This window comes from Aquarana catesbeiana, linkage group LG09, assembly GCF_042186555.1.
Source record: "Aquarana catesbeiana isolate 2022-GZ linkage group LG09, ASM4218655v1, whole genome shotgun sequence".
In the NCBI taxonomy this organism is placed as follows: domain Eukaryota; kingdom Metazoa; phylum Chordata; class Amphibia; order Anura; family Ranidae; genus Aquarana; species Aquarana catesbeiana.
In genome coordinates, this window is record NC_133332.1 from 113,005,739 (window position 1) to 113,033,429 (window position 27,691).

At 41.2% G+C, this 27,691-nt stretch overlaps 1 protein-coding gene across 2 annotated transcripts in view; it reads left to right on the forward strand.

Moving 5' to 3' along the window:
• DOCK11 (dedicator of cytokinesis 11) overlaps positions 1-27,128 on the forward strand; it is a 525,243-nt gene extending 498,115 nt beyond the window's left edge. For both annotated transcript variants that reach the window (XM_073599152.1, XM_073599153.1), the window contains one exon: positions 18,664-27,128. In XM_073599152.1, coding sequence (XP_073455253.1) covers positions 18,664-18,750 — 87 coding nt within the window. In that variant the 3' untranslated portion in view covers positions 18,751-27,128. The remainder of the gene's footprint in view (positions 1-18,663) is intronic.
• Positions 27,129-27,691: the final 563 nt, after the last annotated feature.

A 27,691-nucleotide genomic window follows, 5' to 3' on the forward strand; every position in this document is an offset into this window, starting at 1 on the left:
GGGCTGATGCGATTCCTGGGTCTCAAGTCTGCGAACTAAGCCCTGCAACGGGTCATCTGCGGGTAGCGGCACATCAGCCGGGTCCATGGCTGATCAAACTGTCAGGTCACCTGGGACCAGGGGACAGATGCACTCTGTAGGAGTCTGTACCGCTAAGGTAGTGGACCCTAGGACTGACTGCTGCGGATTGAACCCTGGAAGGTTCAGGAAGCAGGTCTACAGGATAACTAACATGGATCCCAGTGGGAGCTAGAGCATAGATTCCCCAGGGCGCGGAGTCTAAGAGCCAGCAGGTGTTCACCAGAGCCTCTAGTGGTGAGGATGGACTGCGCTGCAGTCTGGCTCCAGGTCACGGCCCCCAGGGTCTCACAGCTCACCGTAGACTACAGGAGAAGAAGACGAAGGCAGCAGGCTGAAACGACAGGGAAGTAAGAGGTAAGCCAAAGGTCAGCGCGACTAGCAGACAAGGATAAACATAACACGCCAAAGGTCAGGGTAACAAGGAGAGTCGAGAACAGGCCAAAGTCGGTAACAGGAATCAGAAACACAGCAAGTACACACGGAGACTAACACACAATGGTTGATCAGCACTGTTGGCTTGCAGTGCACAGGTTCATATAGGGTTCCCTGATAGGGCCTGGGGTGGGGCCAATGTAGAGGAGATGTTATAAAACCAGTCAGGTGAGAGGCAGCTGGTCTTTAGAGATGAACACATAGAGACAGGTAAGCTGACAGAGAAAACTCTATTGCATAACCATGACATGCCTGCTCCACCTCTCGATGCTCAGTACCTTAAAAGAGTAATAAAACTTTTAATCTACCCAGCGCTTTTTTGCCAGATGGCAGAAATAGAGATATATATTATAGATATATATATATATATATATATACACACGTTTACTCAAGAGGAACTATTGTCTGTCATGCATCTTTTCCATTACACTGACTGGTACCTAAAACGGGACCTCACCAATTCTCTGAGCAAACTTAAAGTATTTGACCTGTCCGACCCCCTTCAACTCTTCACCACAAGTAAAAATCATCTAGTGAGAGAGAGATATTGGGAAGCCTGGGTTAAAGGCATACCTCCATGGGGGCAGAAGGCCATGAAATGATAATTCCTCCATTAAGATAAGCTAATGGTAATATGGGACTTCTGAGGGGAAGACCTGCAGGAGTCCATGAAATGTAGAAGGGGGTTTCCCATCCTGCATCTCTCTCCATCGTACAGTCGAGACTGTGATACAGGCAGGACACAATGTTTTTGCTTATACAAAGAGCAAGAGAGGGTCAGGGATAGTAATAGAGAGTAAGAAAAGTAGGAAAGGAGGGGGAGGGGAGGGAGGCAAAAAACCTGACCTGCTAGCTTGTGGTCTGATCCTGAACCTGTTCCTGTGCCCTGAACCTGTGACCCGTGTATCTGATCCTGTCTCCCTGTCCCGATCCCTATCCTGTCCCACCTGTTACCTTGCATCCCTGCCTGCAGTCTGATCCATCCATCCTCTCCCTGTCCTGTGTTCCTGACCCCATCTGCTGATCTTCCTGTGTATGACCTTGGCCTGGCTTACGTTTATGTCTCTGGAACATTCCCTGTCCATCTGCTGATCTGCTGTGTATGACCCTGGCCTGCCTATTGTTTGTGATTCTGGTATTTGCAATTTATTGTACTTATCTGTCTGTTGTTATTTGTGGGTCTCTGTCTGTTGGTTGGTTATTGCACTGTCATATTGGAGGTGGTTGTACTATATTATTCACTTACTTCAATAAATTATTATATTTTCACTTATATACGTTTTGGTGTCCTTTGTCGCAGATCACACGGTTCTGGTCACACCTGTTCATGACAGGGTCTTGCCTTCATCAGAGAACACAAACATGTTCAAATGGAGCCATGTTTTGGAGTACCGCTCTTGTTTATTCTGGGCAGTCAGTATCAGGTCCTCCATCCTGTTGAAGTCCACTCTATTGAGCCATAACAAGATGGAGGGAGGGTTTGGGTCCCTCCATCGCTGTGCATATCTGCCCATTTTTAACTGCAAAACTATTGTAGGGTTCTCACTGCTGCTTTGTAACAATTTCATGGAAAGGTGTAGATTTCCAACAGAAAGAATAAACCTTCATCTCTCTCTGTGCTGTCTTGGGAACACTAGCCTGTTGTTGTCCAGTATTCACAGCATGGCACTCACTACCAATGTGCCCCATTCTGACAATAAAAACACCTAATGTGACTGTTTCTACCATTCCCAGCCACTTAAGCAATGCTGGTATAGGAATCCCATCTATTTCCTCTCTAGGGACTCCCACCTTGAGTAAATCAGTCCACATGTGTCTCCTGGAGACCATAGGCCTTGCCTTCCTTTTATCTGACTCAACTCGGCCATCTCTATTTGAGCTAATCAGATTCTCAGCTTCCAGCTTATGGGAAGTAACAGCGGCACCAACTTCTGCTTAGGTCTTTTGTGAGGGCATCATTAGACTTGTTTATGGTTCTGCATGGCGCTCATTCAAATCTTCAGCTGCCATGGTTTGAACATACTTCAAAGCCACTGCAGGTTTGACTTTGAGTGCCCTGCTTGCACTGTCTTCCAAACACTTGGTTGCCACACAAGCCTCTCCTTTAGTAAGTCTATTTCTAACTCTGTCTTTTTCCTCTTTTCAGATTCAATATGTAGAGCATGCAGCAAGTGCAAACCAAACACAGCAACTACCTGCACCTCTCCCTTACTGAACCCAAAACTCTTAAGACTAAGATCTGAGATTTCATCACCCCAAGCTCTGTTCAAAGGGGAAACATACCTAGCAAGCTCCTTTGCAACAGACATCCACTGATGGTCTCTAGCTCAGGTAGGAAGGGTGCGCCTTCTCCTCCTGAACAACAAAAACACTTGCAACCTTACTCCTAAACAGTGAACACAGCGTTTTCCCCCAGCACAAGCAACAGGAAACACCACAGATAACAGATCTGCTTCAGTTGAGCTTTAGCGCAAATCCCGGTTGAGCCCCCAATTGTTTCACTTACATCTATTAAGGTCACAATACAATAAAGCCAAGGAAGGCTAGACCTCTGTTGTGTATTAATACTTTTTACTAAACAGAAAAGCTGCACATACAACTGCAGGATACACAATTTATAGCATGCAAAGTATAACAAAATATGTCCACACTGTACAAACTATCTTCCTAGCAAATAAGCATGTACAATATGTATGCAATCAGTATACTAAACAGCTACTTAACTTTTTTATGATGGAGTCATCTCCTAAAGTCCAAAAGAAAACATCTGTTTCCTCCGAAGTCTTTAAGCTTCCAGCACACATGTTGCTCCTTTGTTTCCAAAAACAACTCTCCTTTTTCTGAGCACATGGCTTCAAAGTCCTATTCCCTTCCCCTTAAAGCGGGGGTCCACCTATCTATCGTTTTTTTTTTTTTTTAGTTCATTCACAAACTTTTCTTCTCAGCATTACATACTCACATATTGTGTGTAATATGTCCGCCTGTGTCAGATTTCGTCGGAAAGAATAACTTATATTATTCACTGCAGGCGGTTTCCATCTTCATTGTGGGCATTTATTTCCTGGATGTGGTGAATGCTGTGCTCCCAGCATTCACCGCTCGTTCCTGCACATGCTCAGTGGCATCCTGGGAAGCCTGAGACTAGCTCCCAGGATTCTGTGCGGAGTTTGGGAGAGGCTAGAAACACGCCTACTCCCATGGGAGGAGAACCAGGAAGTGCAAAGAAGAATAGAAAAATAAAAGGTAATTACGGCGATTTAAATTTTTTTAAACGGCATGTCAGCATCTAGGAAGAGAATACATACAGATATTGTTCAAAATTTGGGTGGAACCCCGCTTTAAATCCTGTGCATAGCATGACTTCCTGTGCTGAGCTCATCAATGGACTTAAATTAACTCCCTTTTAGTGCTATAAAATCACTACAAATAGCCATGGCATCACAGTGGGGAGGGTCTATATGGACACTTCAGTCTCAGTGTGCCTCCACATGCGGTGCTTGCCCCAGATTCATGTACCTATTTACAACATGTACATTAGTCTGTCACCTGCACCAACATTTGTTATGTGGAGGCATGATGGAATTCTAAAGAGTGTCATAGACACTTTTGATGGAATACCGTGAATATGTTCCAGTATTGCAGGATAATATACATAAGATAATGCCAGATTTAAAGGCATTATAAACCTTCCTACCAGCACCATGTGTTTTTCTCCTGTATAGGATGTGCATTGATCATGTAGTTTCATGGTTCCATTTCTTGCCCTGTACACACAGCCTGTAGTAAATCTTCACATTCTGGTGTCAAGTGTTTCTGCTTGTGTTAAAATATGAGGCATGCTGCATGGTACTGCACAGGTTAAGGCATAACCTCTGTCTGTAATCTGATAACTGGCATTTTCTGTGAAGAAACTAAATATCTCACAACAATCCCTGGGTCTCTCAGTGTAGCACTGGTGCAGGTGCAGTAATTAGATCTGACACAGCTACAAACAGGCAGAGCATTCACAGAGATCACATTCTGCTGAAAGAGTGCTGAGTTTTCATCACATTAGCTCACACACTTGTGATACAACACAGAAAAAAAGGTGAGGCATGGATTGGACGATGTGTGACCTGGAACAATAAGTCACCCGGGCAAGCTAGGTGAATGAATGCATGAACATAGAGAAATTGATCAACCATGACACTACAAACTGCAGCCACAACATTTGAGCCCATCATTACAAAGTAAGGCAAACAAACACCACAAGGAATATACTGTATCTGCACTAATACCTAGTTAAAACAAGAAAAACATTTGAGAGAACAATGCTTTGAGGCTGGGTTCAGACCTATGCAAATTGAATGCAGGTTTTCCCTGCATCCAATTTGCATAGCAGGAGAATGTGACCAGCTCTCTATGGAGCCAGTTCACATATCTCCGGGGCGGCTGCGGAGTGCACTGCACAGAAACGTGTGCGTCTTTGGCTCTGTTTCAGGGCCGATTCAGGCAAAGATTCGGCAATGATTTGTCCCTGAACCGGAAAATGGGGACTCACAGTGTTCCTTCGCGATCTGCACCTGGTTCCAGTGTGAACTGAGCCTTAACGTTAATACCTACTACATCGGAAATTGCCTTATGAAAAACATTGAAGTACAGAGCGAGAAATAATTTACACTATGTCGCTCAAAAACCTTTTCTTGGTTAATAATGGTACAGTTTTACAGTAAAGTACAGGGTACAGGACTTGCTTGATAGCATTCCAGTACAGATTTAGGCAAAGAATTGCATCAGGTGTCTATAAATAAGTTATTTTATTCACACCTTGTGCATAGGTTTCATATATTTACATTTCCTTCTAAAATCAGCTTTACGTTATGTTTTTATAATGCTGTATGATTAGTTTCCATCAGTGTCTAATTTTTAGATTTAGGATGCAGGGCTCTGCATTGTAACCAATCAGCTTCTAGGTTTTATTGTCAAAGCTTAACTGAACAAGCTGAAATTAGAAGCTGATTGGTTACTATGCACAGCTGCACCAGATTCTGTGTGCTCCAGTTTTAGTAAATATCCCCCTTTGCTCCCACCATTGCCACACGTTGGCCTCAATTAATGAACAAGCAGTTTCTTTACATCATCACTCTCCTTGGATTGTTGTATTTGCTCTTCCAGCTCATGTTCTCTTTGCTAAACTGTTTGCTGTACTGTTGGTTCTTCATTTTCAAAAGGGGAGAAGGTGGCAACTTTTATAAGGTTTTCTTTACATATATTTAGTTCTTTGAGTTATAGCTTATCAGCTCCCCAATACTCATTTTGCTTAGCTGTTTAATTGATTCTAGCAACATTGCAATTTCATCAGCCATTTTTTTTTCATATTTTTTAAAGTTGTTTCCTCTGTAATGTACCAGTATGTAGCTGTCAAAGAAACAAAAGTACTTTATTGATTCCTTGGGGGTTCATCTGTACATACAAAACACTTGGCTGAGACACACTTTTTTAATATTTGTATTAGTTTCACCGACTTAAAGCCTAACTCCAGGTTTAGTGTTAATTCCATTACTAAGAAACACAGCTGCTGTCAGTGCTGTAAACTGTGTGTAGCATCAGCTACCTGCAGTATACAGCGATGTGTTCTGGCAGCAATACAAGGACTTCCTGTCCCATTCCTGGAACAATATCGAGTTGGGCCGAACTCTGCGCAGCCATTCACAGGTGGAGATTGTGATGTCATCCACCCACCTCAGCCAATCAGTACTACTACCAGAACACAGTGCTGTATGTAGCTGTTTATACAGGACTGCCAGCAGCTGCATTTCATAGTAATCAAAATAGTTAGTTGGGCCAGCTTGGCCCAAACATACTATTTGACCACTTAAAGACTAGCCGCCGCAGTTGTACTGCGGCAGGTTGGCTCTCTTCCACGGCGAATTGCCGCCATTGTATGTCAGCCGCTTGAAAACCTCTAGGGGGCGCGTGCCCGTGGCGTGATGCCGGAGCCGATGCACGTGACTGGCGGCCGCGATGTCCGCCGGCCACCCGCGATCGCTCCTGAAAGAGACAGAGACAATGTAAATAGACAGATCCCCGTTCTGTCAGGGGAGGAGAGATAGATCTGCTGTTCCTAGTGATCAGGAACAGTGATCACTCTCCTCCTCCATGCAGTACACTCCCCCCACAGTTAGCAACACCTCCCTAGGGCACATTTAACCCCTTGATGGGCCCTAATGTTAACCCCTTCCCTGCCAGTGACATTTATACTGTATTCAGTGGCTATTTGTAGCACTGATCTCTGTATAAATGTCACTGGTCCCAAAAACAGTGTCAAAAACTGTCCGGTCTGTCCGCTGCAATGTTGCAGTCCCACTAAAAATTGCTGATCACCGCCATTAGTAGTAAAAATAAAATAATAAAAATGCCATAAATCAATCCCCATTTTGTAGACGCTATAACATTTGTGCAAACCAATCAATATACGCTTATTACGATTTTTTTTTACCATAAATATGTAGAAGAATTTATACAGGCCTAAACTGATGAAGAAATTAGATTTCTTAAATATAAATTTTTTGGGATATTTATTATAGCAAAAAGTAAAAAATATTGTTTTTTTTTTCAAAATTGGCAATCTTTTTTTGTTTAGTTTATAGTGCAAAAAAAAAAGACAAAAAAAAAAAAAACCCAGAGGTGATCAAATACCACCAAAAGAAAGCTCTATTTGTGAGAAAAAAAATGGCATAAATTTTGTTTGGGTAAAGCGTTGCACGACCGTGCAATTGTCAGTTAAAACGTATCGCAAAAACTGGCCTGGTCATTAAGGGGGCAAATCCGGTCCTTAAGTGGTTAAAGTAACACAAAACCTGAAGTTAGGCTTTAAAGTGACCCTTTCCTATGCCGATGCAGGCCAAAGGGTCATTTTATTTTCCCTTCCTTCCTACCCAGAAGCATACAATCATTTTTTCATAGTTCCGTGCTGTTTCATTCCCCTGCCTGGAGCAAAGTAAATCACTGATCTCAATGTGGGCTCTGACATGTCATTTTAGAGCTTACACAAGCCTTTTTTTCCCCCTAGTGATGGTCTTGCCTTAAGCAACTTTTACTTTCTCCTGCATGGGCCAAAAAAAGGATCACCTTAATACAAACACAAGAATCAATTTATAGCACAAATGATACTAAGCCATAAACAATCTAACTATTGAAAATATCTTGCACTCACATGGTTGAAAAATGTGAACACAATCTAGCTGAATGCTTAATTAAAGCGTTTGTTAACCCCAAAAAATAAAATAAAATAAAGAACCTGTTCCTTTAAAGCATGGTATACAGCACAGTGCTTGAGCTTGTGCTGTGTCATTTGGCCCCCTGTAACACCTGAAATACCTGGCTGATCCTGACAGTTTCTACCCTCCCCTCTGTACGCTGACTCCGATATATCAGGGCTGCTGAACCTTGGCACCATTAGCAGCGTATAACGGAGGCACGTACACTGACATCTGCAACTCTCCTGTGTCTCCCTCTGTCCTTCTTCTCCCCCTCCCCTCTCTGCCTTTCATCTCACTATCGCTGATCTGCTCCTCTCCCCACTGCTTTAAAACTAACTGATCTGCATATCATCACCTCTGTCAGATAAAAAGCTGTGTCCTAGTTCCTATGCTTTATAAAAAAAAACAAAAAACGATTTCTACCTGTATTAACAGTGTCTTCCAACGATCACGTGACTTTAGGCTCTCAGCTCCTCTCCTCCCCTCCTCCCTGGCTGATATCAGCAGGTGAATCTGGGCCCTGCTCACTGGGGATATCACTCGGGGAGAGCTGAGAGCCTGGAGTCATCTTATTGCTGGGAGATGCTGTTAAAACAGGTAGAAACAGTTTCTTTTTTTTATAAAGCACAGGCACTAGGATGCAGATTTTTATCTGACAGGGGATGATATAAAGATAAGATATTGGCTTAAATGTTACTAAAACCAGTAATATGAAAATCGTTCACCCGCCCCCCCCCCCCCCCCCCCCCAGCTTATAAATCATCTTCTACTGCCACTATATACCTTTTTGGATAATCTGTATACCACGATTACATGATAAACTGCACTGTTTCTCCAGTGCTGAGAGTTCAGGTAGGAGAAGATTTCCACTACAGCCTGTATACACTCCCACATGTGTGATGTCAATACCATGTGACCTGGCTAGCTCTGAGAACAAGTAAATGTTCTCTCAGCATAAGACACAACTGAGCAGGTGCAGGTCGGCTACCCTGTCTGTGTTAGCTGGCCTTTCCCAGATAGACAGCGCAGGAGGGGGAAGATCTGTGCATACAGGATAAAACAGCCTTTTTACATAATGCAGAGGATTAACCCCTTAAGTTCCACTGTGAGTATAACAAGCATGCTATGCTGCATATACAGACTGATTTTACTGTTGTGGGTTTAGTAACACTTTAACAACCACTTTAACCTTCAAAGAAGCACATGACCAATCACTCTTTACTGCATAACCCTGTAAACATGCATTCAGGCGACACAATTCTGGATAGGTATTGAAAAGACACACTATACCCACCTATCCTTCAGGTTTTTGTGATGTTCAAGATCCAGTCAAATTTAGAACAAGTTGCTTAACACAGATCTTATTAGACCTTCCCACAAATTTGTTTCCTTACAAGTTTGGAAACCTGGATGAGACCAGTTCAGGGTTCTGTGTGCATTTTAGAATTACCACACTTTATGTGGGTTGGCAAATGTTTGGGGTGATATGATTTTATTTAACCACTTGCCGACCGCCTCACGACGATGTACATTGGCAGAATGGCACGGGCAGGCAGAATCACGTACCTGTACGATTATTCTGTATGAAATGATTTCACATCCCTTTTGTCCCCAGTGCTTTGGCCCATGCCCTGCATGCAGTTTTACATGATATACACTGTTCTTTCTGCCTGGAAACTGGAGATTGTCCATAGCAACCAAAAAGTGTCCCTTTACGTCAAAAGTGGCTTTAGACCAGCTAGAAAACAGCGATAGTAAATTAGAACACTTGCAGAATTGAGCGATAGTGAATTGTGGGGAAATTTATTTTATTACTATTTTTTTTTTTAATTATTTATTTTTATTTATTATATTATAATTTATGTTTTTGTGTTTCAAACTTTATCATACCCGGGATATCTACTAGACTCTGGTTTGGACAGATTTAAGTGTGTTATTGTTAAGATTTACAGACCTACAATATAAAACGCCAAATTTCCATGCAAAATAATTGTACCGCTTTCAGCACCTAAAATCCGAAATAATCATACCGCCAGGGAGGTTAAAAAAAAATAAAATGAAAGGAACAGTTTAAAAATAAGATAAAAAAACAAAAAAATAATAAGCACCCCTGTCCCCCCCTGCTCTCGCGCTAAGGCAAACGCAAGCGTCGGTCTGGCGTCAAATGTAAACAGCAAATGCACCATGCACGTGAGGTATCACCGCGAAGGTCAGATCGAGGGTAGTAATTTTAGCAGTAGACCTCCTCTGTAAATCTAAAGTGGTAACCTGTAAAGGCTTTTAAAGGCTTTTAAAAATGTATTTAATTTGTTGCCACTGCACGTTTGTGCGCAATTTTAAAGCATGTCATGTTTGGTATCCATGTACTCGGCCTAAGATCATCTTTTTTATTTCATCAAACATTTGGGCAATATAGTGTGTTTTAGTGCATTAAAATTTTAAAAAGTGTGCTTTTTCCCCAAAAAATGCGTTTGAAAAATTGCTGCGCAAATACTGTGTGAAAAAAAAAAAAATGAAATACCCACCATTTTAATCTGTAGGGCATTTACTTTAAAAAAAATATATAATGTTTGGGGGTTCAAAGTAATTTTCTTGCAAAAAAAAAAATTTTTTCATGTAAACAAAAAGTGTCAGAAAGGGCTTTGTCTTCAAGTGGTTAGAAGAGTGTGTGATGTGTGACATAAGCTTCTAAATGTTGTACGTAAAATGCCAGGACAGTTCAAAACCCCCCCAAATGACCTCATTTTGGAAAGTAGATACCCCAAGCTATTTGCTGAGAGGCATGTCGAGTCCATGGAATATTTTATATTGTGACACAAGTTGCGGGAAAAAGACAATTTTTTTTTTTTTTTTGCACAAAGTTGTCACTAAATGATATATTGCTCACACATGCCATGGGAATATGTGAAATTACACCCCAAAATACATTCTGTTGCTTCTCCTGAGTACGGGGATACCACATGTGTGAGACTTTTTGGGAGCCTAGCCGCGCACGGGACCCCGAAAACCAATCACCGCCTTCAGGATTTCTAAGGGCGTAAATTTTTTATTTTACTCTTCACTACCTATCACAGTTTCGGAGGCCATTGAAATGCCCAGGTGGCACAAAACCCCCCCAAATGACCCTATTTTGGAAAGTAGACATCCCAAGCTATTTGCTGAGAGGTATAGTGAGTATTTTGCAGACCTCATTTTTTGTTTTTGTTTTTTTTCTTGTCTTTCTTCATTTTCAAAAACAAATGAGAGCTGCAAAATACTCACCATGCCTCTCAGCAAATAGCTTGGGGTGTCTACTTTCCAAAATGGGGTCATTTGGGGGGGGGGGGGGTTATGCCACCTGGGCATTCCATGGCCTCCGAAAATGTGATAGGTAGTGAAGAGTGAAATCAAAAATTTATGCCCTTAGAAATCCTGAAGGCGGTGATTGGTTTTCGGGGCCCCGTACGCAGTTAGGCTCCCAAAAAGTCCCACACATGTGGTATTCCCGTACTCAGGAGAAGCAGCTGAATGTATTTTGGGGTGCAATTCCACATATGCCCATGGCCTGTGTGAGCAATATATCATTTAGTGACAACTTTTTCTAATTTTTTTTTTTTTTGTCATTATTCAATCACTTGGGACAAAAAAAATTAATATTCAATGGGCTCAACATGCCTCTTAGCAATTTCCTTGGGGTGTCTACTTTCCAAAATGGGGTCATTGGGGGGGGGGTTGTATTGCCCTGCCATTTTAGCACCTCAAGAAATGACATAGGCAGTCATAAACTAAAACTGTGTAAATTCCAGAAAATGTACCCTAGTTTGTAGATGCTATAACTTTTGCGCAAACCAATAAATATACGCTTATTGACATTTTTTTACCAAAGACATGTGGCCGAATACATTTTGGCCTAAATGTATGACTAAAATTGAGTTTATTGGATTTTTTTTATAACAAAAAGTAGAAAATTTAATTTTTTTTCAAAATTTTCGGTCTTTTTCCGTTTATAGCGCAAAAAATAAAAACCGCAGAGGTGATCAAATAACATTAAAAGAAAGCTCTATTTGTGGGAAGAAAAGGACGCAAATTTTGTTTGGGTACAGCATTGCATGACCGCGCAATTAGCAGTTAAAGCGATGCAGTGCCAAATTGTAAAAAGTGCTCTGGTCAGGAAGGGGGTAAATCCTTCCGGGGCTGAAGTGGTAAAGGGCAAATGAATCTCTAAAATGGGTATTTCGTTTTTTTACAATTGAGGGATGTACATAGAGGAAAAAATGCTAACTAAATAAGAGAAAAACAGTAAGTATCATGGAAGGGGAAATGGAATGGAGATGCTAACTATCTTGGTAAACTCACTAATTCAATACTACACCCATACGTAGGCTCTGGGGTTTATTTACTAAAGCTGGAGAGTGCAAAATCAGTCTCACTTTTACATAGAAACCAATCAGCTTCCAGGTTTTATTGCCAAAGCTTAATTGAACAAGCTGAGGTTAGACACCGATTTATTTCTCTGCAGAAGTGAGACTTATTTTGCACTCTCTAGCTTTAGAAAAAAAAAAAACCCTCTATTATTGAAAAACTCCCATTAAGTCCTAGCAAATCAGTTGCTTTATCTAGCATTGGGGAAAACTTGGTTCCAAAAAGATCAGTATTGTCCTTTGTCCTGCTCATCATTGGGACGTCTTGTAAAGGTGGTTACACATGGTGAAGTTACAGAATTGCAATAGTAAGCAGGTGCAAACGTGCAAATAACCTGAGTATATTTTATATATCATATATTTATATGAATAATTCACACATTCAGGTGCAATATAAAACTTGTATTGAAGTAATGCAGCAACATTTCACAATTTTTTAAAAATTATTATTATACATAAATTTATATAGCACCGACAGTTTGCGCAGCGCTTTACCACAGTAGGGCAGACAGTATAACTACAATACAATTCAATACAAGAATCAGAGGTCCCTGCTCATTAGAGCTTACAATCTAGGAGGGAGGGTCAAGTCCCATATGAAAGGGTAATAACTGTGGGGGATGAGCTGATAAAGAAAATAAAAGAACAGTTGTTAGGTAGAGGCAGGGTAGGCTTCTCCGAAGAGAAGCGTTTTCAGCGATCGCCTAAAAGTAGATAGATTTGGAGATAGTTTGACAGATTGGGGTAGGGTATTCCAGAGGATGGGAGAGGCTCCGGTGGGATAGCTACCCAGCTGGGCAGACTGTTTCAAAATGACATGAAGAAGCAGGTTCCAGCGAACCGACAGATTCTGTTGAGAGGGGACAGAATGCAACCTGGCTGTCTAGTGCCAATCAGGAAGGTATCCGGAGAGATGAGACCCTAAGCTTTCCCTCATCAGGAACCTTTCTCTATCACGAGTACTGTCCCTAACAGAAGGGCTACCATTCCCTACACTACCCACTCGCAAAAAGCACGTCAAACCCAGGGACCAGGGTTTTAAATAGAATCTGCCACACCTAAGATGGCTACCAGAGTCACATGAGCAGCCAGCAGCCAATCGTATCACTGCCCAGTGACTCAAGAAACCATAGAGGAACTCTGCTCCCCATGACTTCCTTTCCTTTGCATTGCGGCTGCTGTTGCTGGCAAGATCACCCGATAAAAAGAAAGGAGAAAAGGACTGGAAAAAATATATAAATTGACACTTCACTTTTGAGTTTATTTCCAGGAACTTGAATTCCTCATGTAAATTGTGTTACAAATATTAGTTGTCTTTTGGTGTACAAAGTTTTGTATTTGCCTGTAGAACATAGTACAGCTGGCTGTTTTATTTATATTACAAGGGCCCTCAATCGTTTCATCTAGTCAAATCATATGCAAAGTATGAAAAGAAAACACTGCCGCTTTCTAATAAAGACAGTTTGTTTAACAGTAATCAAGGTTCAGTGCAAAGGTAAAACAAATCTATATTCAAACATTCAGCATGGATGATGAATGAGCTTATCAGTATGCAGACATCCAGAATGGATGGCTGGACTGGTGGTTATATATAAAGTCATCTTTTGCAGGTTATTTGTTTTATTTTTTTTTTTAAAAAGGCAAAAGTCCACTGAAAGTTGGACACAGAGATAAGGCACAAATTAATGCAGGTCTGTAATTATTAATACATTAATACATGCATTTATTAATGTATTAATAAATACATTAATAAATACATTAATAAATGCATTTTTAACTGCAGGCATTGTAGAAACTTTCATTTTGACCAGGTATCAGCCTGCACTCTTGCAGTCCCTGTAAAGGAGGTTTAAATGTAACAGAAAAAATAACTTCACAAGTAGCAGCACAAGGATCTGAATGGTTCATATGCTAATGAGGAGCATGCTGATAGTAGAAGAGAGTGGAATGACAGTGTTCTGAGCTCATCACTGTGCTGCTTCTGCTTTCACCGTCCGGTCACATGCTGGGATGGGTCCAGGATGACCTGGGCTCAGAGGAAGTGGGTTGAATGATACTGACCATCAGACTGAATACATCTAGCAGCAGAAAAAGAACTGTGGGAGAAATCTCTGGATTGAAGCTGAATATTGCAGCAACATTTGGTTTTGTTATGTTACCTTTTAATGGGTTATCCATTTTGTGTTGTTTTTTTGGGTGAAGTTCTGCTTTGATTTGTAGCACATGAAATAGCAACAATGATAAATTATTTTTTTGTAACTAATAATAGCCAAACATGTCATTACTAAAGGATGAGATAGCAATATGCTGATCCAGGAAAGCTGCCCCTGGAAGGTCAGGAAGGAATTTTTTCATACTTACCAGGAAAGGAACGGGGGAGGGGGTGTCTTCCTCTGAACCAAAACTGCAGGAATTGTAAGAGTTTGAAGTTAATCTGGATTCATTATTTTAACCCTGATTAACTATAAATGTGACAACATGCAACAGTTATCATTCGCAAAAAAAAAAAAAAAGTTTCCATTAAATGCAAATAATTTGGTGCTCTTTTTTTTCCTCCTAAGCAGTCATGCAGCCCAAAGCAATTGTTTCTGGTGTAAGTTCGATTGATTGCTGTGAACAAGTCCACTATTTTCCTTTTATACTGTTAAATAAATCCGTAATCAGTGAATGAGATATCTCAAAGCAGGATAACCTATTTTTTTAATTGTACATTAAGAAACACAGGATGAAAAAATTCTCGTATATTGGATTATGCTGCTGCCTTCAGCAGATTGGATACTAGCAATCAAAAGCTGTAAGAACGTCCCAGTATAGCCCACCACTCCTGGCATGCTATTGTTTTTTTGCTAGTGTTTTATTAGAATAGATGCTGTCTCTCCTCTGAGAGAAGCAAAACATTTTCTTAATTTTTTATCATGATTCTTTTTCTTCTCGCAAGTTTCTTTAGTTACTGTAGATCCAGTAGAGGCTTATTTGCAGCTTTCTGAATTGGCTAATCCTCAGCATTGCCATGGAAGCCGTACCCAGACCCCCACTGAGAAGAAGCGGGCCTGGCTTGTAATGTGTCCTAGGCTCTGCTGAAGGCTCTTGCCCAGGCACCTTTGTTCAATGTGTGAGTCATCCATAGAGTGCTTTAGGAGTCCAGGGTAATAGTGCAACCCTGGCCTTGAAGACCCTTTGGGGCAATAGTTTTTCTGAGACAAAGACCAGTTCCTGGCTATTAATAGTCAACCCTGGCTGCTAAGGACACAATGACCATACATAGGCATATGAATAGGACCCAGGGCATTCATGTCACAGGGTACTTGGACTAACTTTGGCTGAAGTACTCCTCAGCCGCAACCTTGTCTGCCAACATCAAAAGAACTATTCAGTTTTCTTCATACTTTTGTCTGTTTGATCAACTATCCAAATTCTGCCCTCCAGCCCCTATTCTGTTTGGTATATCTGGGTCTAATTGTGGACACAGCCCAAGGCAGACTTTTGCCTTCCTCCAGAAAAGATTGCCTCTTTAAAGGACCCATATGCGAACCCTCCAATTCAAAAGCTTCTGCATGAGGGTTCTGAGCCTAATGATAACCTCCTTCAATGCAGTTTCCCTTGACCAATTTCACTCTAGGTCACTTCAACTCAAAATCCTCACATCATTTAACAGAGCTAGTCTCTGGATTGTCCAATGCATCTATCCTGCCAGACAAATGTATCCCTGGCATGATGGATCTCCAACTTTGCCGTGGAGTAGGGAAGGTCATTCCTTCACACGCCCTGCAAGATGATGACAACAGATGGGGGGGGGGGGGTTAGAGCTCCCTGACTGTCCAGGGAACCTGGTCCCTGAAAGAGCCGAGACTCCCCCATCTACATTCTGAAACTGAAAGCCATCAAATGAACTCTACGGCACTGGACCCCCCCCCCCCCCTCTTTTGCAAGATGACCCAGTCAGGGTTCAGTTGGACACATGTTAAAAGTGTAAAAGTGTGAAAAGGAAGCTGGAGCTCTACCTGCTTGCTGGATAGAAGACTACATATTATTAAAATGTAAACTTTTCAGTTTAAATACGTTTATTAAAGTTACAAAACTATGGCTGGATTCAATGATGGCTAAGAAACTTGGCATTCACAAAGGATACAGGTATGGGCCAGATACACTGCTACCCAGAGTCACATTGTGACCATACGTAATAGAACACATATAGGCAAGCAAAAAAGAAACATGGTAGCCTGATCAGATATAATACAGTAAGAGAAAAAAGTATTTGATCCCCTGCTGATTGTGTACATTTGCCCACCGCCAAAGAAATGATCAATCTATCATTTTAATGGTAGGTTTATTTTAATAGTGAGAGAAAGAATAGCAACATCAATAATATCCACAAAAAAGCATTTAAAAAAAGTTATAAATTGATTTTCATTTTAATGAGTGAAATAAGTATTTGATCCCCATCAACCAGCAAAATATCTGGCTCCCAGATTTCTTCTATACAGGTAATGAGCTGAAACTAGGAGCACACTCTTAAAGGGAGTGCTCCTGATCTCAGCCTTTTACCTGTATAAAAGACATCTGTTCACAGAAGCAATCGGATTCCAGTCTCTCCACCATGGCCAAGACCAATGAGCTGTCCAAGGATGTCAGGGACAAGATTGTAGACTTACACTAGGCTGGAATGGGCTTCAAGACCATCGTCAAGCAGCTTGGTGAGAGGGTGACAACAGTTGGTGCAATTATTCACAAATGGAACAAACACAAAATAACTATCAATCTCCCATGGTCTGGGGCTCCATGCAAGATCTCACCTCATGGAGTTTCAATGTTAATGAGAATAGTGAGAAATCAGCCCAGAACTGCACGGGAAAATCTTGTTAATGATCTCAAGGCAGCTGGGACCATAGTCACCAAGAAAACAATTGGTAGCATACTACACAGTGAAGGACTGAAATCCTGCAGCGCCCACAAGGTCCCCCTGCTCAAAAAAGCACATGTACAGGCCCGTCTAAAGTTTGCTAATGAACATCTGAATGATTCAGAGGAGAACTGGGTGAAAGTGTTGTGGTCAGATGAGACAAAAATCAAGCTCTTTGACATCAACTCAACTTGCCATGTTTGGAGAAGGAGAAATGCTGCCTATGACCCCAAGAACACCATCCCCACTGTTAAACATGGAGGTGAAAATATTATGCTTTGGGGGTGTTTCTCTGCTAAGGGGACAGGACAACTTCACTGTATCAAAGGGATGATGGACAGGGCCATGTACCGTCAAATCTTGGGTGAGAAACTCCTTCCCTCAGCCAGGGCAATGAAAATGGGTCATGGATGGGTATTCCAGCATGACAATGACCCAAAACACATGGCCAAGGCAACAAAGGAATGGCTCAAGAAGAAACACATTAAGGTCCTGGAGTGGCCTAGCCAGTCTTCAGATCTTATGTCATAGAAAAAATGTGGAGGGAGCTAAAGGTTCGAGTTACCAAACGTCAACCTCAAAACCTTAATGACTTGGAGAGCATCTGCAAAGAGGAGTGGGAGATGTGTGCAAACCTGGTGGCCAACGTCTGACCTCTGTGATTGCCAACAAGGGTTTTGCCACCAAGTACTAAGTCACGTTTTGCGAAGGGTTAAATACTTATTTCACTCATTAAAATGTAAATCAGTTTATAACTCTTTAACTGTTAAAATAAACCTACCATTAAAATTATAGACTGATCATTTCTTTGTCAGTGGACAAATGTACAAAATCAGCAGGGGATCAAATACTTTTTTTCCCCTCACTGTGTGTGTAATAATTGATATTTAAAAAAAAAAAAATGAAAAAACATTTACATTTTTTGTGTCTGACCCCAATAAACAAAGAAAATATTTACAAACATACATGCATTCCCCTTAATTTCTGACTATGATCCTATTCCAAGATGTTATCTTATCCGTGAAAGCCAAGGTTCTGCTGAAATGCCTCTTCCCCTCTCTGGATTCCATTCACCATATAGATTCCTATAGGGAATCCACTTGGGGCTCAGTGAAAACCATGCTAGTGGCAGTGGCTCTAGAGTACTATCCATAAAAATACACAAATGATGAATTCCAGAGAGTAAAATCTGGAAGCTCAGCCATCTCGCAGCAAACCCTATGACGGGACTGGGTTAGGAGGAAGATATTGCCAATGAACATGCAGGCAGTAATATAAAACCAGTATGGAAGCAAATCGTAAGTAATATGCTTACATGTTTAGATGTGCACATGAGACTGAAAAGAGGTTCAATTGTAGAAGCAAGAGGGGTTTGGGTCTAAAGTAGGAACAAATGGAAATTGTGATCTTCTTGTATTATGTGAATTGATGTAAAACTGAATAGAATACAATGTGTAGTATAACTTTTTCATCTTCTTTAATGCTTCCATCGGACAGCTGTGAAGGTAATTTCAGCAACTCGTACAAATGCTATTTAACAGCATCATCATTATATATCAGCATTTGACCCCATCGTAATCATATGATCTCTGCAATTTTCTGCTTACAGATGTATCAAGATTACAACAGTAACTCTTCCTGGATGCAGAATTCTTTACATGTCTTTTGCGCCATCAGTGGGACTGCAGCTGAATAATCGCTCTGCAACAGAAAAATACAACCCATCTTTCACCAGTCTCAGGAATAACCCAACACAGAATTTTGATTTGATAAGTGGGAAAAAGATATGTTCTGTCTCAGCCGAATCACAGGAGGCTTTTTCCAGAAGACAAATAATTACCACTGAGAAAATATTCTGTGGTTGCAATCTATGTTGCAATTGTATTGGGAACTGTTACTGCTACTGTATACTTGGTATATAATTATGTATAGTAAAACAATTAGCAGTATTGAACATGAATGGATGTGTTATTAAAGATACTTTCTGCTTTCGGTATTAAAAGTGGGAAGTCCCTTTAGTAGAAGAATAACATGATGAGGCAATTCCAGTCTCTGGAACCCTGTATTTCGCTGATTGAAATAGACCTGTGTCACACGGGCTTCATCTTGTATAAAAGCAGTGTGAAAAGCAAGATTTGACAAAGAATTTTCTGAGCTTTTAGCAAGCTTTGTTGAAACTTTTAAAGTATCATTTAGTGCCAGTTTGTAAATGTGGAACACATCCTAATGGGAATGCTAATTGCCACTTTTAACAAGCTGCTAGCAGGCTTCAGCACTTCTTAAAGTAATTGTAAAGTCTCATTTTGTTTCCTATAAAAATAACATATTACACTTACCGCCTATGTTGCAGTGGATGTGCACAGAGAAGCCCAGATCCTCCTCTTCTGGGCTCCTGGCTTCTCTTCTGTTCAGTGCCCCCACAGCAAGCAGCTTTCTACAGGGGCACCCAATCTGAGTCTCAGCTCCCTGTGTCCATTCAGACACAGAGCCCTGGCCCCGCCCCCCTCTCCTGATTGGCTAGCTGACTTTGCTTGACAGCAGCAGCAACAGCCAATGGTTCCTCTGCTGTGTCTCAGCCAATCAGAAGGGAGAATCTTGGACGGCTGAGACTCTCGTGTACATCACTTGACAGAGAGTGACATTAGGTAAGTATTAGGGGGGCTGCTGCACGCAGCTTTTTATCTTAATGCATAGAATTCATTAGGATAAAAGCCTTCTGCCTTTACAACTTCTTTAAGACTAGTTGAAAGCCTGCTGAAGCCTACTAGCAGCTTATTTAAGTTGGTCATCGGTACGCCAATTAGAATCTGTATTCAATATTTACAAACTTGAGTTCAATGGCACTTTCAAAGCTTCAACAAGCATTCCAGAAAACTCTGCTGCAAATGCTTTGTCAAATACTGCTGTTCACGGTGCTTTTATAGAAGTTGACATTTATGTAAAACAAACCATAGGGTCCACTGAAGTGCTGGGAAAATCTTGTCTTTATAGCTTTACTTAAAGTGTTACTAAACCCACAACAGTAAAATCAGTCTGCATATGCAGTAAAGCATGCTTGTAATACTCACTGTGAAGCCTAACAAGTTAATCCTGTGCACTGTGTAAAAAGGCTGTTTGATCCTGTCTTCTCTGATCCTCCCCTTCTTTTACTGTCCCCAATCCATCTCCTGATAGAACAGGGCCTTGGGGGCAAATGCTCAGTTTGGTGTGTATTGCTAAAGGAGTTTTTTTTTCTTGGGAGGGTGCATGTGATCAGCACAGGGCCAATCAGCACTGTCCAAACAAAGTCAGGGGTCTTGCAGCCTCATAGGACAGTCAGAGGAGAATGAAAACTCCTCCTACAAGCTTTAACCAATGCTTGGCTGGACACTGATAGAAGTCACAAGACTGCTGATGAGAAAAAGTATTTAACCACTTGCTGACCAGCATCTGTCATTATACTGCGGCAGGTCAGCTCGTTCACGCAAATCACCATAGGTGTACGTTGGCACCTTTTAAAGGCGATAGCAGGCGCATGCCCGCTGTACAGTGGGGGACCCGATACACGTACCAGGCAGCCGTGATCGTAGGCATAAGAGCCAGAACGAGGATCTGTGTATGTGAACAGACAGATTCCCCATTCTGACAGGGGAGGAGAGACAGATCAGCTGTGATTCTAGTGATTCACGATGTTCCTAGTGATTATTAACAGCGATATATGTCTCTTCCTCCAGTCAGTCCCATCCCCCCACAGTTAGAAACACACATGAGGGAACACATTTAACCCCTTGATCGCCCCTAGTGTTAACCCCTTCCCTGCCAGTGACATTTACACAGTAATCAGTGCATTTTTATAGCACTGATCACTGTATAAATGTCAATGGTTCCAAAAAAGTGTCAAAGTGTCCGATCTGTCGGCCGCAATGTTGCAGTCCTGCTAAAAAACACAGATCGCCGCCATTACTAGTAAAAACATAAAAATAATAAAAATGCCATAAATCTATCCCCTGTTTTGTAGACACTATAACTTTTGCCCAAACCAAACAAACAATATACGCTTATTGCGATTTTTTTTTTTTACAAAAAATATGTAAAAGAATATATATCCGCCTAAACTGATGAAGAGATTTCTTTTTTTACATTTTTTTTGGACATTTATTATAGCAAAAAGTAAAAAATATTGTATTTTTTTCAAAATTGTTGCTCTTTTTTGTTTATAGCGCAAAAAATTAAAAAAACACAGAGGTGATAAAATACCACCAAAAAAAAAAAAAAAAAAGCTCTATTTGTGGGGGGGAAGAACGTCAATTTTGTTTGGGTACAACGTCGCACGACTGCGCAACTGTCAGTTAAAGCGACGTGGTGCCATTTCGCAAAAAATGGCCTGGTCATTAAGCGAGAAAATCTTCCGGTCTGTAAGTGGTTAACAGTTTATATTTACCAAAATGATTGCATTTCCATGTTCTGTGTACTGTGGGAGACCAGATATATGCAGGGTCCTGGGTTTAGTAACACTTAAAAAAAAAAGCTTCTGAAACCAGAATAGTTTTAATTGACAAAACCCAACAATTCTGGTCAATTCAGAGACAGAAAAGCAAGGTTCCTGAACGGGGGACCTCCGGCATTGTGTATTAAAGAATCACTATTGTGAAAATATTTGTATTCTGATAGCTGTATCTGGGAATGATTGCGATAATAGTGTATATGATTTTTTTTATTTTACATGTTATTTATTTTTCCCCGCATTGAGCTGCAAACCAAGCTGTCCAGCAAAAGGGACGGTATGAAACAATACTATCAGAGGTGCCTGAACTTTTTACAGCAGCATTTTTCGTTGTTAAAAAGAGTTAACCATGTAAATAAAACCTACCTATTATAAGTTAATTTGGAGCATTTTTTTTGTTTATTCAGATCAGTATAACTGTCGCTTTTGCTGGACAGCTTGGTCTGCATGTAAATATATAGAAAAATAGAAGGCATGTTAATTTAAAGTAGTTGATCTGTTATACAACATACTATCAATTAGTAATTTAACTGTCTACAGAATACAATATCTTTCATGATAACAGTTCTTTAACACCCCCATTTAAGAGGTTTCCTTTTAGATAAAATGGAAAAGCCTTCCAAACTCTACCTATAACTTATATGGGCAGTGTTTCTTAGTGCAAGTCCTAGGGAATCTTCCACATATTATGTTTTCCTTTATCTGCACAGATAATTTAAAGTATAACTGTATGCAAACCAATGGTTTTGTTTTGAATAGTGTGGAGAGGGATTAGAACACCTGTCAGGTTTTTATTATGGTCTGTGTCACCATTAAGGAGATTCATCCTCTCTGTTTATCATGTTTGCTGTTCTCCCTGAAAGTAAAAGAAAATCCCAAATTTTAGGTTTGTCCCTAGAACAGTTAGAGGGAAAATCTTGGTTTACCTCCCTTTGGAGAGATTTCCTATAGTTTCTGTTTTGCCTATGGGACACCGGCACAGGCAAAAATTCTGACAGGGGTTATAACCTTTCCTTACTGTAGCCAAAATGAAAATAAAAATGCCTTTAGTTCTGCTTTAACTTGTCTTGATCAACAGTTCCTACTGAGGAAATCCTGAAAATATGATAATTCAGGGTTACTTGAGGGCTAAAGTTGAGAAATGCTAGTTAAGCCTTGTCCATAAGGACCTTCACCTTTTATAGGAGCAATATGAACAGCAAGCTTTTACAGAGAATTTGCAAAACTTTTATCAAATTATGAGCAGCAGCTTTCAAAAAGCTCCTGGAAAATATTTTTTTTTTCGGAGCTTCAGGTAATGCTTGCCAAAAGTTTAACAAATGCTTTGCAAAAGCTTGCTGTACACACTGTCCTTATACAAGCTGAAGCCTAAGGCTACTTTCACTCTGGGGCATTGGCGGTAAAGCGCTGCTATTTTTAGCAGCGATTCACCGTCGTCTTTGCAGCACTTTTCGCCCGCCAGCAGGGCGATTTTAACCCCGCTAACGGCCGAAAAAGGGTTAAATGCGCCCGCAAAGCAGCGGCGCTTTGCTGGCTCTTCAGCGGCGCTGCCCATTAATTTCCTCAAAGATGCGGCTTGCAGGACTTTTTTGGCATCCTGAAAGCGCACCGCTCCAGTGTGAGAGAAGAGGCTCTTTACAGGCGCTACGCAGGCGCTATTTTTAGCTCTATGGTGCCTGTAAAGTGCCTCAGTGTGAAAGCAGCCTATGTGAACAAGGCATTTGAGCACTGCTGCATTTGCAATCATTTACCAAATCACCAGATCATTCACAGTCATAATGAAAACAAAGCAGTGACATTATGTATTTATATGAGGTTTATATAGCTTGTATGTGCTATTATGTAGCTCATCTATTAAGCTAAAATTGTCAAAGATTTAACAATGATTTGCTGCCATGTGGGAGCACAACCCACAATCAGAGCTGTGCCTAGTGGGACTGGAGTGATAATCATGAAAGTGTAGTCTTTTAGTTTACTAATAATGCCTTAAAAAGTGTAGTCACCACAGCATAGGATCTTGGGATGAGAGAACCAAATGCTCCTATTCCATATCTGTTGTGTGAAGAAATCCTTATTAATAATAATAATAATAATAATTAAAAAAAACAAAACACAAGAAAGTCATTGACATATTTAGTCAGGGTGAAAAAAGACATAAGTCCATCCAGTTGAACAAACAAAACAAATTAAAGAACAAATAAGGTAGTCCTTATAATACAGATACACTATGTGGCCAAAAGGTGGACACCTTACGATCACACCTACCATATGGCTAAAAGGATAAAATTAAAGGCTAAATTAGTAAAGCATTTCCAGTGAAACACTTGAACGTACAAATGCATTTTTAGACAATTACAACATTTTAGACAATTGATTTGCCAAATTTAGTGTGGAGCCCTGACCGCCAAATGAATAATTATATTAAACACCCCTGGTTTTGTAATGGGATGTCCATTAAGCTTACATAGGTGTGATGATCAGATTCCAGCAAGCTTTGGTCATACAATGCTGCATCTCATAAAGCACTTAGCATGAGCTTGTGTTTCTTAGGCTCCTTTCAAACTAGTTTTTGAGCTGTGGCACAGGATTAAATGCCGATCACGCCAATGTCAGTGCCTGCATTAACTCCCTCTGTGCCATACGCATTGCATAAAATGCTCTACCTACAGGAGCAATGTGTTTAGAGATGTATCCTAATGACAGTGCCTGTTTTAAATACATGCTTAAGATTATAAACAGCCCTTAGTGGGTACCAATACAAAATCTTTTTGGTGGACATGTAAGCTTAAAGGAGAAGTCCAGCCAAAGCTCATTTGGCTATACTTCTCCTATGGATCCCCTATGGATCACAGGAGTGCAGTGACCCATTTTCAGCAGGGAGCAGGCTGAAATCCGCTCTCTGCTGATGTCACGGATGTCAGTCCAAGCACAAAAAGCAGTCTGGTTTCACCAGGTGCCTGGACTGACACCCGGCTCAGCCTTTCAGCGAGCCGCTGAGATCCTGAGCTGGCCACCCCCTCCACAGCCCAGCGCTCCAGTGATCAGAGCAGAGAGCTGTGATTGACAATCTACAGCTCTCTGCTCACAGAGCTCTGAAAACCGAGCGATTAATGTGTTCAATCATTCAGTTCTCAGTGTCGAGGCGCTGGGGGACAGATGCAGCATCGGACCGATACTGCATCCACCTAGGCAAGTATAAAACTGCAAAAAAAAAAAAAGCCTTGACTTCTCTTTTAAAGAGACACTTTCTAAAATCTGTTTTCTAATGAAAATTGTCTCCTTAATTCCTAACTCCATCTTTCCTTTTACTTTAAATAGTTTGTTTGGGCCAAGCTGGCTCAAACAAAGTATTTCCTTCACTAATTGCTGCAGCTGTTGTCAGCGCAGTATAAACTGTAATTATAAATGACTGCGAGTACCAAACAAAAATCTTTTTGGGTGACTTGCATTCTTAAAGAGACTGTTTTCAGAATCCATGTATTAAACGAAAGTTTTTCTTTGAAATTCATGCGTTTCTTGTGCAAAGGTAGAAGTGCCAGTAGAATCTTCTGGTAAATATAAAGCATGCATTTAAAGCCTAATGCCATCTTTCACTTTAAATAGTTTGCATGGGCCAAGCTGGCCCAAACAAGCTATTTCTTTTACGAATTGCTGCGGCTGATGTTAGCGCTGTATAAGCTGAATATAGCATCAGCTACACACAGTATACAGCACTGCAGATGGGAAGTCACTGTACCACTGGCAGAACACAGCGCTGCATATTGTATGTAGCTGACAGTTTACACAGTGCTGCAGCAATTAGTAAAGGAAACTGTTTGTTTGTTTTGGACCAGCTTCTCCTAGGAAAGATGAATGAAAGGAAAAATAGGCTTTAAATACATGCATTACACTTACCAGTACTGCCAACAGTAAATCCAATGGTTCTGCTTCCCTGGGGGTAGGGAGGCCCCATAGGAAGTGTTAGGCCCCTTTCACATGGGCGCCTCCACTAAGCGGAATCCACTTGCTCAACGGGGGATCTCTGCGCTGATCCCCGCAGATGACAGGTCCATGTCTGCTCTGCACAATCCCGCTCTCCTCTATGGGACAATCGGATGGAAATGGACCGCCTGTTCATTTCCATCTGATGCCATCTAATCCGCCAGATGGATGGGGAATAGAACCACCATCCATCTGTTTTTGCTGTATAGGATCGGATCAGATGGCGGCGGGTGTCAGCAGACATGTGTCTGCTGACATCCGCCGCTCCATAGAAGAGACTGGAGGGTCCAATTAGGTCTGCCTGAAAAACTGACAGTCAGACCTAATCAGACAGCCCATGTGAAAGGGGCCTACAGCAGGGACAAACCGCAAATTGGCCAGTTCAGCGGGAACTGGATGAATTTTGGTCTGTAAGTACCACTGTCTGTTCAACAGAAGCCAGTCTAACGACTGGCTTCTGTCGAAAGGTCATGCTGGAAAACCAGCATTTGATCAGCGCATGCGGCCAATAGCTGCAGCGTTGATCTGTGTATTCTGATGGGGGGATGGGGATGGATTTCCCAATCCCCCACCGGCAGAATACAATAGAACAGAAGGAGAGATCCCTGCATTTGTATCGTTTGTGCTGATGCGAAGATCTGTCCGTCATTTTTGTTTAACCCTCTGGTTGATTGAAAAAAAAAAAAAAAAAACTGAACGTGTATATCCAACTTTAAATGCTGAGGATTCTACTGGAAAATTCTACCTTTGCAAAAGAAAGATGATAGGATTCACTGGTGGAAGTACTGATAAGTATAATACATATATTTTAAAGAGACGCTTTAGTCAGAATATATAGATCCTGAAAAAGTGGGGGAGATTTACTAATATTGGTGCAAACAGAATCTAGTGCAGCTGTGCATAGTAACTAATCAGCTTCTTACAGTTTGTTCAGTTAGAGCCCATTCACACAGGGGCAACACAACTTCCAGCACGACTTTGGGAGGCAACTTGGACACGACTTGAGTATGAATCACAGCACGACTTGGGGCAACTTACAACACAACTTGAAGTCGCCTCCAGGACAGGGAACTTTACAAGTGGCCAATCAGAGCTTATCAGCTGTGTGTGAGAAGGAGGGGGCTGGCTGTTTAGTGGAGGAAATTACTTTCTGTTTCTTTTCTGCTTCCTGTAAAGTTGCCTCAGTATGAACAGTGATCAGACTTGGAGGCAACTTCCATTGAAATCAATGGGTACAAGTTGCCTTCAAGTCGGATTGAAGTAGTACAGGAACCTTTTCTGAAGTCGGAGCGACTGCAGTAGTGTGCATTAAGACAGATCCATTCACTTACATTGATTTTTTCGTGTAGCGCGACTTGAGGCGACTAGGGGCGACTTGGGGCGACTTGAAGTCTGATCCAAAAGTTGCCCCTGTGTGAATGGGCTCTTAAGCTTTGTCAATAGAAGCAGATTGGTGCACAGCTGCACCAGATTCCGTGTGCTCCAGTTTTAGTAAATTTCCCTCGCTGTCTCTTTAGGCTTGCAAAAGATTTTTGTTTGGCACGCACAGCCATTTATAATCACCTGAAGGTATCCAAGTGTGACCTGATGCAGTTTTCTTAGTGCCCAAGCTATGTTGTGAATTCCGAGACAATTGTTAAACTGCATTCTAAGCAGCTCAGGGATGTCACAGCTGCATTGCCTTATTATGTCTCTAAATACAAATGAACTGACAGGCATCATTCCCATGAGTATTCTTCCAGCCCACAAAACATTTGCTTCCACTGTGTGTTGTACCTTTTGAATAAAGTGCGTACCTCTACTGTAAATGTACTGTATATGCAATGTGCAAGTGCCTGAATCATTTTAAATGCCAACTCTGTATGCAAGTGTTATTTTTTAGTTTCTTGTTTTCTGTATTGATTGAAAAGTGGTAATACTATTTATTTTACAACAGAGCTGGAATTGTATAGTATCTGGTCATTTTCTCTGTTTGTTTTACATTTCTGCAACATTTGTTGAACACATTCCTTGATACTATTGCTGTTTTGGAAGTACAATACAGATTTTCAGAATCCTGAAGGCGTTTTGTAGTGTTATCCCAGCAATTGCTAGGGATTGATCAGGTTGGCGTTTGGTAGAAAAGTGGGTGGAGTTTTGATAATGGACTGAAATTTAATATTCTTGCTACCAT